The sequence below is a fragment of the Etheostoma spectabile genome, chromosome 4 (assembly GCF_008692095.1).
Source record: "Etheostoma spectabile isolate EspeVRDwgs_2016 chromosome 4, UIUC_Espe_1.0, whole genome shotgun sequence".
NCBI lineage: Eukaryota > Metazoa > Chordata > Actinopteri > Perciformes > Percidae > Etheostoma > Etheostoma spectabile.
In genome coordinates this window covers 15,826,484-15,841,070 of record NC_045736.1, presented here as the reverse complement: position 1 = coordinate 15,841,070, position 14,587 = coordinate 15,826,484, and the positions used below count along the sequence as shown (strand labels likewise).

Genomic DNA, 14,587 nt, shown 5'->3' with positions numbered 1-14,587 from the left:
GACAGACTGGGACACAACCACCTTATTAAGACATGAAAACCCCACGTGTGTTTGAAAAAAAAAATACATGAATCAACTGAGTACCAACCACTTTGCTCTTACAGCTGCACACTATAAAACAAAATGTTCCTCAATCCAGCATAGACCCTTATGAAAACCACTGGGTCACCAATATCTCCCAAAGCATTTGTTATTATGACCCAGTTTTAGTTATCAAGGAGTTGTTGATTAAATTTGTGTTATTGACATTGGGTTATTTAGCCCTACCAATATGTGGTTATTTTGACCCAATAACAATGTCATGTTTGCATTACTGTTATAAGCTGTGTCATTTTTAAGTTTGGATGTCATAAATAGGAGTGAGGATTCTATAAGCCCAATTATAACGTCTTACTTAAAAAATACTAAACAAAAAACATGAAAATAAGGAAAACAATAAAGATGATAATAATTTAAAGTAAGATGCTGTAGTATTATTCTACTTTTCTGCTGAGATAATGGAGGAAAAATGCTTATTTCTCATAAGTGCCTGTTACACACTCCACTAATGAATGAGTATTGGTTTTAGAATAAGAATCAATAATTCAAATGTTCAAACAGCCTACATTTCTTTTAACTATATACAATTTGATGATAATAATTGACAAATCATTATTATTTGTTTGTGTTTGTTTGTATTTGATTGATATGAAATAAATCATGCTATAATATACATGTTATAAACAGTATATATACATATTTATATATATGTGAGAATTTTATGACCTGTGACAAAAGCAGCCTTTAAGAGCTACTTTGGCATGTTTATTACCCTTTATCTGGGCTTTTTTTATTCTATCAGGAAAATAGGCAAGAGCTCTGTGGTTTAACTATCGGAAACTATGCAGCTTTATGTTTTTTGCCAGTAAGAACATGACAGTATGTTTTGCATAGGACTTAAAAAGCACCTGGAAACAACCACATTGATAACTCTGCAAGATACAACCACACAACTGCAAGCTCGCTTTCAGATAACGGATGTTGAATACACCTCTGCTCAAGTTTTAGCTGGCTGTTGCTCAGTTAAATTACAAAAAAATACTTTAATTAGAGCATCACTCAGTTCTTATTAAGTCCATGCTCAAGGGACTGGTTGTCATCTTGATACACTATTAACATAAACCAATTTAACAAGTCTAAAAAGTGAAAAGCAGCGTACATGATGTGATGAGTCATGTTGAGCTGTCATCAGTGAAATGTTGTTCATTTGATGGCCAAGTGAATTTCTATATTTTCCAAGATTTGTATCAGTAGAGAAGACCATTGTTTGTCTCTTTCTGGCATCATAGAAGGTTTTAATCAGACTGCTAATTCCGCGATTTCTAACTTTATCTATAAATACATTTTGCTCCTGAGACAAAGCATCAAACAAAAACCAACTTCATGACAAGCATGTTAGGGAAGGGGAACTTTATAAACTGTTGTTTAAAAACGTGTGTCACAACATAGCAAGTTTCCTTTCTTTGCTTTGGACAACCCATAGAGGTCCTACAGTAAAGACTGAGATGTGACTCTGCACACTGATGTAGTGATGTATTTCTCACTAATGAGTCTTCGGACTAATAATAATAATAATAAAAGTGTAAATTGTCCCACCTAAACTACCTGGAGTCTGTAAACTAAACTCCTACTTAATCTTAAGAAGAGGGCTAATCCAACTGTGCTGATTGACAGCTGGTGTGTGGGGCCTTAACACACATTCTAATAGGCTTTTTCATAAGCATACACTTTTGTATTCTTATATTATTGCAATAAGATTAAGCATATGTGGAATGAATGTTGTTTAAATAAATTTTATTTTGTGCCCATAAATTTATTTTTTATGTAAAGAACTTAAAAGGGACATTATGACATGAGACTAAGACTCATGTCTCAGACTTCTCATCCTCAATACCAGTGTACAGAAAACTAATTTATAATGGGACTATTTTACTCACCACATGCTGAGTAAAGCCTGTACAACTGAAAAGTAAAAAGAAACCTATGGACAGCAATTGGCATCTAGTATCAAATCATTTAGATTCAGTGTTCTGACTTGGCTTAAATATGCATAAATCTACATATGATTTTGAATTATAAAAACAGTTTACGTTCATTTCTTGTCCTCTGTTCTCATCAACTGAAATATATTTCAACTGCACAAAGTGATTGCAAAACTATTTTATACACTGAGCTAGCAAAAGTCCTCAAAGGATTTTAAAAGTCCTGTAAATATCAGTTTGTTTAGTTATTGTTTAAGAATTATGTTGCTCAAAGAAGATTATATTTCTCAAATGTATTATATTTAACTACAATCATTTGTGTATTTGTTGAGTCAACATAGTGCTTTACAATATATTTGACAAAACTGCTGCTATCCCCAAAACCTCTTACTTTCTGTAAGGAGGTAGACCAAGTCCATCCATTTGTTGTGGGACATTGTTGTGAATAGTTTGCAAAATAATTTCTGTGTTAGTCTTTTGCTGCTTAGTGTTGAACGTTTGGTGTAGGCTACAGATATATATATATATATATATAATATATATATATATATATATATATATATATATATATATATATATATATATAAGTTAACACCAAACAATGGTTGTCAAGTGGACACACACATTAACAGGATGGGAATGGACTCATGTAATTTAGGTTGTGTGGTGTCTAGCACAAAAATGCTGCAGCTTTGAAAAAAATATTTACATTTAAATCATTGTTCATAACTTTGTCACTGGCTGAGAGTATTTATTAATTATCCCATCAATACCCAGCTCACAAAATTAGGCTACAGTACATGAATCTGCCACCCATATTCCGTTCAGGTTGACACTGAACTCACTTACCTGAAATATAATATAAGTAACCTGTGGATTTTTTGTAAATAATAAACGAAATGACAACCACTGTTTGTTACTTATTAGTGTAGTCATGTCAATTTTAAATCTTTTTATATTAATTTCGTAAAGCCTTATAATCAATCAATCTGCCGTTCTAAACCAAACAACTTTTCTCCTAAAAGAGCTAAATTATCATAGTATAATTATTCCCAGTTTCATTATGCCTTGTATTGAATGTGTGTAATTTCCAAAGGATCCAATAGATGGTGGTATTAGGACTCTGGCCTGCAGTGCTATTAAGATTAGAAGAAGAAACTTCTCACGAATCACGACTGCAAATTCTGTAATGCGACATGTCGAAAAACAAGCTGAATGAAATGCGGCACTGAGCAATACTTGATGTTTAGTTGTTGTTAATAGAGAAACTGTCACATCAGGCTTTTACCCAGTAAGTGCAAAGCAGCCACTGTCTGTCCGTGTAATATCAGTTTACTCTTTGACGCTTTTTGTACTGAAACATATCTTACAACTGTACCAAATACCAATAACAATTGGGTTTTCCTTTGTGAAACAAGGATCTACACTAACCGCATTCTGTTACAGCGGGTTTGTCTAGTGATCCTGCCCCAAAAAAAGCGATGCTGGTCACCGTGTTTTGCGCGCCGACGGATCGCCCAGAAACTACCTTCGCCCTCGATGTGTCTCCAGAGCTGGAGCTGAGAGACTTTATAGCACTTTGTGAACTGGAATCAGGAATCCCAGCTGGGGAAATTCAGGTAAGACCCAGGCTAGCTGTAGCCATAGAGCTAACGTAGCTATGAGCTAGCTAACTGACTTGCTAGCATGAATCGTACTTTTGCTGTTTTGATGGACGGGCTGTTGCGAAACCTCGTTTATTAACTGCAGACACACGGACCGCCCCCAATGGTTATTAACGGCTACAAACAGTCGGCTTAAGTGGGTAGCTAGTCTAAACTTAACTGAAAGTCAAACTACTTTAGCTAACTGTTGGCAGACTAGTTAAAGCCTCGAGGATAATTGTTAGGCTAGCTAAAGATAACACAAAGATAATAAAAACTAACTGCTTTTAAAAAGGCTTTACTTTTTTTGGGAAACTCTTTCGCATGTAGCTAGGGGGTTGTCTTCCTTTTCATAATTGATAAGCTTGGTCTGTTATGAAATACGTCTGTTTGCAAAACAGAAACAGAAACACACACAGCGGGAAACAGAAAGTGAGGGTGAAAAATGAGCCTGAAACTAATTATTGACAGCCAGTAAAATAACCTCGTAGATCTGGGTTATGGCAATAGTTGCAGTCAGGAAGACCACCGAATTGGCCAGCCAGTGAAACTATAGCTATATCATTCACAGTCTGGTTAACTTACTGAAAATTAGAGTTTGCAAAAGGAAGTGCTACCTAATGACCACAGCATTTTGAAACAATTGTACAATTTCAGTTAATTTAATATCTTATCTGTGTTAACATGCTTAGCTTATTCAGTCAGGGATTCAATAGTCACATCAATTACAACACAAGCATAATCTTTCAATCTTTTGGATGATGATATACAGTTTTATTCTATATTTTTCCATAAACAGATCACATATGTAGAACAGCCCCTAAAAGACCCCACTCGTGCCTTGGGGACCTATGGTGTTAAGGATGGAGATGTGGTGGTTCTCAGGCAAGCTGACAGAAGGCCCCCACCAACTCAGCCAGCCTTTCCAGGTAACACACATTTGTTGAAAAGTATATGAAAGAGAGGTTGCGCTGAGGGTTCTTCGGTGGATTGATGTTTTTCCACAAGAAGGCGGATGATGGGTTGACTTTGCGTAGGACTTAAATTGAGAGTTCAGAAATAGGTAGGAATGAAACAAAAACAACTGCTGATATTCACAATGTTGTTTTACGTCCAAATACAGGTATTCAACTTGTATTACTGCTGGTAGTTCTAGTTAGCGACCATGATCAAAAGTATGAGGGAAGTAAGTGCAGGTTACAGTAAGAAAAAAGTGTTGACTGAAAATCTAGGGACACAAGGCAACACTATTCAAAAGACATAAAAGATTAATGCATTATAACAAGGACTCTGAAAATGAACGCAATAAAAACAATTTAACACGTTCTGTAATTTGGGCCTCGGGCAGCTCCATAATTTGGGAAATTAGGACAGCAGTAATGTTGTGGATGGCTAGCAGAAACCATAAAATGTTCCGTGATAATATCAAGGGGATCACCAGACCAGCCAAACTTGTAAAATATCCCTCTGAAAGTACATTTAGAACAAATCAAAAAATGTGCGATTAATCGTAAGTTAACCATGGACAATCATGTGATTTAAACATTTTAATTGATTAACAGCCCTAATTATAACCTCTCACTATTTATCCTTTGTGCTTCTAGGTTTGCCCCATATTGACTTTCGTTCCATCACAATCCCTGGCACATCTTCAACTAGTCAACATGGTGCCATAAGGCCGCAGCATCAGGCTTCACAGCAGCCGCCGCAGCCTCAACAGCAGCCACAGCGCGCGGCACAACCTTCCACGCCAATGGCCTTTCGTGGCTCCTCTCCTCAGGGGCTAGATGACCCTGCCTTACTCCAGCAAATGCTATTATCCAATCCACATGAGCTTTCACTTCTCAAGGAGCGAAACCCGCCACTTGCTGAGGCCCTGTTGAGCGGAGACTTGGGTAAACAAACAAAAAAACAGTTGATGTTACATGTCACTATTTCTGTTTATGGCAGATTTGAATCGATCTTGCTAGTGTAACTATCTATTTCCTCAGAGCGTTTCACCAAAGTGCTGCAGGAGCAGCAGCAGGATCGAGCCAAGAGAGAGCAGGAGAGGATTAGGCTTTTGACTGCTGATCCTTTTGATTTGGATGCCCAAGCTAAGATTGAGGAGGACATCAGGTATGGGGCATAGACCGTAGATTTTGTTGTCTACTTGTAAATATTCACAACACAACACATAATACCCCTCGTCTTCAGCATGTTACAGCTCAGTTTTACTTCCATAACTGCATATTGTGGTGTAATCATTTTTAATATAATGAATTTTCATGACTTTGACTGTACAATTTATAACTTACATTAGGACAGGAAGCTTGTTCCCCAAAGTTAAGCAGCATGTTTTTATTCTTAAAGAAAATGTCTTACCCTTTGGATTTGTGCATATTTCAGGCAGCACAATGTGGAAGAAAACATGACCATTGCAATGGAGGAGGCCCCAGAAAGCTTTGGACAGGTGGTTATGCTCTACATTAACTGCAAAGTCAATGGGCATCCTGTGAAAGCTTTTGTTGACTCAGGTAATGAGCATTAAATCCTGATCCCATGTGTAGTAGTAGCAATTTTCCGGCCATGAACGAGAATGCTACTGAGATGTTGGTGTGCTACTTTGTGGTTTAGTTTTTGTATGTTGCTTAACAGATGAACAAGAGAGCAAAATGTGTTTGCGTTCTCTGATTTGATTCACACAGGTCTGCATGTGTGTAAATTATAATCGATTTCAGCCACTTCTATCTGTGATCTCATTCCCCTTGTTATCTTTAAAAGACTAATGTAACTTTAGTCTAAAGCACATAAATATGACTCACTTGCTGTACCATTTTGGATTTTACACAGCATTGTATTCCCCTTTTCATTGCACAGGCCATTTTTTGATTCTTGTTTGTTTGGTAAGCATTCAATATTTTTGTAGAGTTCTGACATTCTTTGTTTTTAGGAGCCCAGATGACCATCATGAGCCAAGCTTGTGCTGAGCGCTGTAACATCATGCGGCTGGTGGACCGTCGCTGGGCCGGGATTGCCAAAGGAGTCGGCACCCAGAAGATCATTGGCAGAGTTCATTTGGGTGAGTGTTGGGTTCTTTGAGCAACACTGTATTATAACGTCAGACTAGTTCCCAAAAAGAAAAAATGAAGGTTTGATAATTCAGTTTTTGCTGAACAAACGTTGCATGCAGTTTTAGAAATGTGCTGAATGGTAAGATAGATAGCTTAGCACAATTATTGGATGTTTTTGAGTCTACTTCCTTGTCACTCTCACCCATAGTTATGGTTCATACCACTGTTGTGAGTTTGTTCAATGTGTGGTTATAAAATGGCTTTGTAAGAATCGCTGTCAACGCTAGTAACTTACTGCAGATATCCACAAACTACCTTAACTTAAAATTCAACATGCCTTTTTAAAACTGCACACAGAGATTTACAATGGTGTTAGAGATTGTCGAACTCTGGGTAGGCAGAATCATTTTCCCTTGATCTATTCCTTTAACTGCATCCGCATTCAAGCTTCTGCATGCAGTTTCAGCGTAGTTTAAATTGTGTTGTCTCATTGTGCTCATGTAGCTCAGGTCCAAATAGAGGGGGACTTCCTTCCTTGTTCTTTCTCAATCTTGGAGGACCAGCCAATGGACATGCTGCTTGGCCTGGATATGCTGAAGAGACATCAGGTGCGATTCCCTTTTTACCGGATCACAGTGTGCAGCACAGTGTCTGGTTGCAATTAGTTACATAATATTTCCATTGTTTTGTTCCTTGTATACTGAATGTAAAGGAAGGTTGAAGAATATTTTTAAATGTGTTTTTTCTTGTAGTGTTCGATAGACCTGAAGAAGAACGTGCTTCTAATAGGCACTACGGGCACTGAGACTCGCTTCCTGTGTGAGGCCGACCTGCCAGAGTGTGCCCGACTGGCATACGGAGCAGAGGGGCGTGAAGACGCCCGTCCAGATGAGACTGGTGACAGAGAACTGGCTGAGGCACTTCAGCGGTCCATACAGGAAAGCGGTAAGAAAGCGGTCTCCCATTACTGCACTTTAGCCTGTTTTTCATTGGGCTTGTTTCAGCTCAGTTAGAACCACATTTGCATGTGCCACTTAAAGCTTCTTACTCTCAACCCCATTTATGCGGTCATCTGAATTTTCAGTCACATGATCACTTTATGTCATCACCTCAGCAAATTAAATGTACTTCAGAATAAGATGGGGTCAGGAAATTGAGAGATATCTATCAGGCAAATGTAAATGCATATAATAAAAGAAGATAAATGAGTTCATGGCTAAGATCAAGTTATTTAGGCCTAAAGGGAAACACTTATGATTAGGTTTGGGTTTATTTGTTGCTTTATTCTGAATGTAGAGTGTCCTGGGGTTAAGTGAAAGGCACTTAAAACCAAATGTATTATTATGATTTGAAACTATATCTATAAGCAGTGTTGGGAAGGATACTTTCAAAACATATTCCGTTACAGAATACATGCCCAAAAATGTAATTTGTAATGTATTCCATTACTCAGATTGAGTAACATAACGGAATTTGTTACAAAATACATTATTCTGAATACTTAGATTATTTCCACATTGAATTGCATTTTAGAAGTGTAGGAATGCGGCCATCAAATACTGCTTACTAAACATGCCTATTATGGTGTGTTCTTCTATTCCAACTGGCTGAATGTGTTTAGCTCTCCGTTGTAGCTACAGAGTGAGACATCTCACTTCTATACTATCTTTGTTGGACGTCCCACATGCGCAGTAGCTAGGTAAGGCTCACATCAGCGAGATAACTCTTTCTCCAACTTTGGTCAGTACAAGGCAGGATTAGCTGGGAGACTTCTTCTAAACGAGGGCGCACTTGTGGAATACCTGCAAAACAGGAACTTGCAAGTAGTTCTTTAGTAGATTATGGTGAACTAGTGTGTGTTGTAGCAGTTTTTTGCCATTGAGAACGTGCTAGCATGCTAGCAGATTTTGAACAGCTCATCTGGAGACTAAAGGCAGTAACCTGTATCTCCCTCAAAACAGAATGGATAGCTTTTTGTCCAAGTTTGTATGTGTGTGGAAGCATCAGAGACACAAAATAACCAACAATGTTTATAATATGGGCACTTTGAGATGCTTCAGGTTGGAGGTGGAGTCATTTCGACATTGATAGGAGGTTGGTTGCTGGCAAGTAGAGGTTGCACTGCACAGTTATATTTCGTTCTTCCTGTTTCTTTAATGTGAAATGCTGTTTGAATTTTCAAGATAGAAACACACTCCTGCCCTGGCTCTGTTGTTTGGCATCTCTACCTCTACCACGCAAAAAGCTCATTTTTTGTTTACATATTGGGGCTTCTGGGAAATGCATGGAGTTAGCTTAATTTATTTAGATAAGTAATGAATAGTGAATAAACTTGTGGAATCCATTGATTTCAACAATGTAAACTATTTAAATTGTAACTAACAGTATACAGTTACTCATAAATTGTATTCTGATTACGTAACGCCAGTACATGTATTCCGTTACTCCCCAACACTTTCTATATGGTGGTTACTAACTAGCTAACACTTCATTTAGGGCTGCACGAATATGGCCAAAATAATAATCATGATTATTTTTATCAATATTGTGATCATGATTATTTGTTGATTTTAACCAAACAACTTTTATTGTCACATAGGCTATTTATAACTGCTTTCACATCTATATTGTGCTACGTTCTTCTTATGTTGAAGTTGTATGTTGTATAGACATACAGTTGCAACACATGTAAAGGAAAATTGCATGTGTCGTCACTGCGCTGCATTTTTATGCACTATGATATTCCGGCCATGGGTCACATCTCTTGCAGGTCCAGCAGGCTCCGTCTCACACGCTGTTACTCTACAAACTGAAGTTAGTTGCCGTGGCGGCCGCTATACCAGAGTTACCAGCGGAAACACTGGTACAAATAAAGGTTTCCCGCTCATGCTTAGCAATATACAGCTGTGTTAATAACAATTAAAACTGGACAAATGTCAGAAGTATGGACCGGCACCGCGGTGTGGCGGGGCTGCGCGGAGAGTAAGAGGAGAGAGAGTAGAGAAAAGATCCCACACAGGCATTGAGACCTTGAGACCGACGTATAACCGACTGCTATCTGTTGAATTTTCCTCCCGTTACTCTGTCCTCTGTGACTGTCTCCATCTAGAAACTAAGCTGTGCGGTGGAGGGAACAACTCTGACTGGCTTATGATCAGACAGTGGTTTACGGAGCGGAAGATTGGCTTTGCAAAAAAAAACGGCGCGTTCTGTGAAATGACGCATTTAAAAAAAAAATTGCTTGATCAAATTTGATCGTGGGAAGTCAAAATCGTGATTGTGATTAAAATTCAATTAATAGTGCAGCCCTAACTTCATTAGCAACCTTTGGTTTTACTATATGATAGTTAAAGCTATAGTGAGTAGTTTCTATCTCCCCCATGCATTATTCTACGTAATGACAACAATTCTGTCAGTGCATTCACATGACACAAGCCTTCCGTGATCGCCCGTCATCCCTACCCACAGTTGGTAGTAGCCGAGGAGGACAAGGAGGATTAAAAATAACATGATGAACTCTTCAGATGAGTTCCTGTGCGCGAAAGTCACCGGACGACACCAATTTCTAAACATAGCCATGCTGAGAAATACAGAGCTTTGTAGAGCTGAGTCTTAATTAGCTTTGTATCCTCTCATAGTAATAGCTTGAATGTAACTGATGTTTTATTATTAAGTTACGCACTAAAGCTATAATTGTGCCAATACTGCATTAGGAGACATAACACAGAGCGATTGTCTATGTATGCGTTTGCCTCCTTTTTAGCTGCCTTTTGCGGGTGTGATAGGCATTTACTGTGTATTTAAACACCTATATTAAGCAGAAATTTGAAGACAACCCTTAATCGCTGTTGCCTCCATTAACACTTAATAAAATCATCGTTGCTAATCAGCAGTACTGAGTGTGTCTTATTGCAGTGTTTAGCACGGACTTTTACATTTTGTCAGATTCTGTTAGCCAACAGTGCAGATGGATCTCTGAAAGAGTGAGAACCGCATTTTAAAACCCTTTACAAAGACAATATGAAAGGGACATCTAGTGCCAATAGAGAAATGAGGTGGTTATTTGTGTGAGCAGGACTGTCTTCCACAGTAAATAAGTAAGATCTTACAGCAGCAAGTATGAACTGTTTCATCACTACTAACAATGTTGTGATATATAGTTAAATATTCTGTGATAGTTTATCCATGTCTCCCACTCCTACGTGGGTGTAAGAGTAACTGTTCCGAGGTTAACTATAAGCAGAAAGTGGTGCTTTCTCCACCAGTTGGAGGTGTGTTAGTATTTGAGATTGTCAAAACATAATCATGTTAGTGTTTCCCTTTAATGCTTTTAACATTAACATTTGGCCTATTGCCATTGATACACTCAGTCATTGTTACTGTTTCCATCAGCCAGTCATGTCCGGTAATGGCTGCACATTGCAAGTAGAATTCAAACAAAAAGCAGCAGCAGCAGAGTTGCAATGGATGTGTGGGAACTGCAGCGGCCATGTTATGAAATGAGGCAATCCTCCACAAAAGAAGAGGCATCAATCAGCTGTTGAATCAATTTTGGTCTTGATGATCATGTTTTTAAGGATTTTTATCAAATGTCTTACTGACGTGACCTCAGTTGAGTTTTCTGAGGTTCAGTGATGGGTTATGTGATTACACTGTGACCTCTCTGTCAGGACGTAGGCTCCGGCTGTTTTTGGATGACACTTTTCACATCTGTGTGTGTGTGTGTGTGTGAAAAGGTTGATAGGTTGTTGCATGCTCTGCGTGTGTGACTGCTAACTTTCTCCGTCCCTTTGCATGATGTGTGTGGTGTGCGCCCTAACCCCTGAGCAGGACAGCACTGATGCATTTGGAGACCACTGGAGAGGGCCCTACCAACCAGGTACTGCAAATTCACAAGTCCATTGCCAGTGCTAAGCCCATTGCTATTTATGTCTTTTATTTTGCTGTTGTTTTGCTGCTGGATTGGTTAATTGATGTTGTACCTTTTGTCTCTACGTATTTATTTTGAATACTTATAACTGTTAAAAACAGTCAAAAGTGGCACAAGTCACAAACGATATGTGCAGCGGGTATTCAAGAACTTTGCAAGAGTTTTTAGTAAGGAAGTGTGTGTGTTTTCTGTTAATAATGCTTCCAGATGGCTTCACACACTGTTTCATTCCCAGTTATATTGTCTCTTACAATAGACACTGCAGATGGACAAACTACCTCACCGCAGCCCCCACCATTTACATTACCCAGAACCTTAGACCAAATGTCCTCATCCACCTCCCCTTCCCAAAGCCCTTCCCTTGGCCAGCCCCAAACCCTGGATCGCTCTCAGTCCGCACCGGCTGCCATGGAGCAGGCCTCAGCACCAGGACTGTGCCGGGACCCCCCTGGTCTCCCGGAGCTTCCTCTGACTTCGTCCTCAGTAGAAGATGCTGAGTCTACATCTCATCAGGTCCACCCTCACCCTCTGCCTGTCCATAGCAACTCCAAAGTGCCCCCTGTACCCAGTCCCTCAACCGATGCAGAGGGGTATAACGGATCAGATGAGGTGATGAGCAGTCTGGTGCTCCCCCATCAAGAGGAACTTTCCCCCATTCAACCCATGGAGCAGGAGGCAACTGAGTCTGACACCGCTGATGCCACAGAAGCCTGTCCGAGCACTCCTGACAAACATGACTCTGTTGAAATGGAGTCCCCCACTGCCTCCCAGGGCGTGGTGTCCTCTGAGAGGGACCAGCCTGAAGGGGAGCACTGCTCCAGCTCCGACAGCATCCCATCGCTGGCAGCCGCTCTGATGGAGCTTCACGAGCTGCTGGTGTCCAACAACTTATCTCAGTCCCAAAACCACAGCGCCTCCTGCTCAGACGAAATCGCCCCCGACCCATGCACCCCAACACCCGAAAACACCCAGCGTATCCCCAATACTGCCATCACAGCCGGTGCAGAACCAAGCAATGCCAAAGCCAACGAGGTTGCTGCTGTGTCTGATGAGGGACCATCTAAGTGTCTTGCGCCAGACCTCTCTGGCCACGATGAGCCTCTAAGCGGGGAGACAGCGGAGACTGTGGAGGGACCAGCGCAGTGTCCTAAGGGCTCCGGGCCCGGGGAGAGTAGGGCAGGTAGATGTGGGCAAGATGAAGCAAATAACATCAGCAGGTTTCAGACTGAGCCAGAGGTTCCTCCTGATCCTCCTGGGGACCTGGAGTTCAGGGAACCTCCTGAGGGGCAGCAGGGGAGAGGGGTTGCAGATGGACGTGCTTCAGGCGCCAACACCCCAGACACTCTTGGCCTCCAGACTGAGCACACTTTTCTCAGCCCTCTGTCTATGGCAGTGGGCTCACTTGAGGAAGTCTCTAGCATGTCCTCCCCCTCTACCTCTCCTCTTGATCAGGCTCCCCAGCTTACATCTCCAGCCCGTATTCTCCCACCCGGGCATCCCTTTATAGAACCATTTCCAGCTGAGCACATCCAGCGAATCCAGGCAGCAGGGTTCTCTGCCGGGGAGGCAGCAGAGGCGCTGGAACAAGCCCATGGGGTTGTGGAGCTAGCTCTACTGGCACTACTAGCCCGCAGTATCACTGTGCCCACCTAGACTCATAACTAGTCATACAAGTCCCCAGCCTCCTAACTCGGCATCTGTTTTATTTATACCTTGTTACTGATCCAGATGTCTCAGTCCCTTTTCTTTTTAGCAGGGAGCACGTATAAACACAGGGAAATGCTGTCCTTTGGTTTGTCGTACAGAATATCCAAGAACAAACAGGACAACTAGTAATACTTTTCTGGATATTGCATATGTGAGGTGTGTTTGCATGCAGATGTTTTGGGTGGCCACCCATTTCATTGGTTTTTAGAGAATTGGTATGGTAGACTGATTTTCTTCTTGTTTTGTCGTCCATCATTGACACATTATTAAATGCCCAATGTATGATTGATTCTTTAGCCATTAAACACTATTGTAATTTCCCCTTCAATATGCCATAAAACTATTGTTGTTTTAAGTTGTGGAGCATAAATTTTAAAAAAAAAAAAAATCTCAAAATGGAGGAGTGTTACTTCTACTCCCCATTCCAGAACAGCTCTGTCTGGTGAGCTTTAGATCATTCAGCACAAATATGAATATTTGAAGCAGTTTGCTGATAAATAAAGCGCCATGTTGATTGTTGTTGTTTGTTGCCCCTTCAATTCACATATCAGATCACAATGATGGAAAAGCGTCATTGTGGGAACTGCTGCAGTTTAGAAGGGTTGCTCATTTTTTATCAAGTTTACAAATACTGTCTCCTGATGGAGTGGAACCCCCTTTAGGGTGTTATCACAATGAAAAAACAATTGAGACACACGTGTGTTTGTTGGCATTTTTAAATTCAGTCTGTGTATTACAGAGGTTATCTTGTATTGTGTGTATTATTTTCCACAGTTTGAATGCTTTGCCATGTGTACATTACAAAACTGTTCATAGCTCCTGTTCAGAAAGACCTTTTTGTGTCAAATCATCACAGTGTGTGTATCTTGCACACCCATTTTCATTTTGTAATTCATTAAAATATTGCCATGTCAGTACATCATTTATTAAGAATTTTAATGGCTTTATTTGAGTCATATACCAACAATGTTCAGGCAGATTGAATTATCTACTTTTATCTTGTATGACATTTTAAATTGCAAATAAAATGGAACAAGTATTTGTACACTGTGCGAAATTATTTTGTACTTCATTGGTAAACGCAGTGGGATTAGAGCTGCATCTTAATAAAGTCACCAAATTTTGCTATAAATATATATATATATCTACACACACACACACACACACACTGGTGCTCAAAAGTTTAGGAACCCATGCTTACGTTGACTAAAAAGAGGAATAAAAAAATAATTT

At 39.9% G+C, this 14,587-nt stretch overlaps 1 protein-coding gene across 2 annotated transcripts; it reads left to right on the top strand.

Annotated features, from left to right (window-relative positions):
- The first annotated feature begins 3,158 nt into the window (after positions 1 to 3,158).
- Positions 3,159 to 14,399, top strand: ddi2 (DNA-damage inducible protein 2). 2 transcript variants are annotated; one of them, XM_032514524.1, is made up of 11 exons: positions 3,159 to 3,312; positions 3,468 to 3,640; positions 4,464 to 4,593; positions 5,269 to 5,559; positions 5,656 to 5,782; positions 6,053 to 6,180; positions 6,597 to 6,725; positions 7,222 to 7,325; positions 7,470 to 7,662; positions 11,548 to 11,596; positions 11,904 to 12,097. In XM_032514524.1, the coding sequence occupies exons 2-10, from the start codon at positions 3,503 to 3,505 to the stop codon at positions 11,556 to 11,558; spliced, it is 1,251 nt and encodes a 416-aa protein (XP_032370415.1). In that variant the 5' UTR covers positions 3,159 to 3,312; positions 3,468 to 3,502; the 3' UTR covers positions 11,559 to 11,596; positions 11,904 to 12,097. The 2 variants fall into 2 exon arrangements, with proteins under 2 accessions (XP_032370415.1, XP_032370414.1); XM_032514523.1 differs by lacking the exon at positions 11,548 to 11,596 and having other exon boundaries at positions 11,904 to 14,399.
- The last annotated feature ends 188 nt before the right edge of the window (positions 14,400 to 14,587 follow it).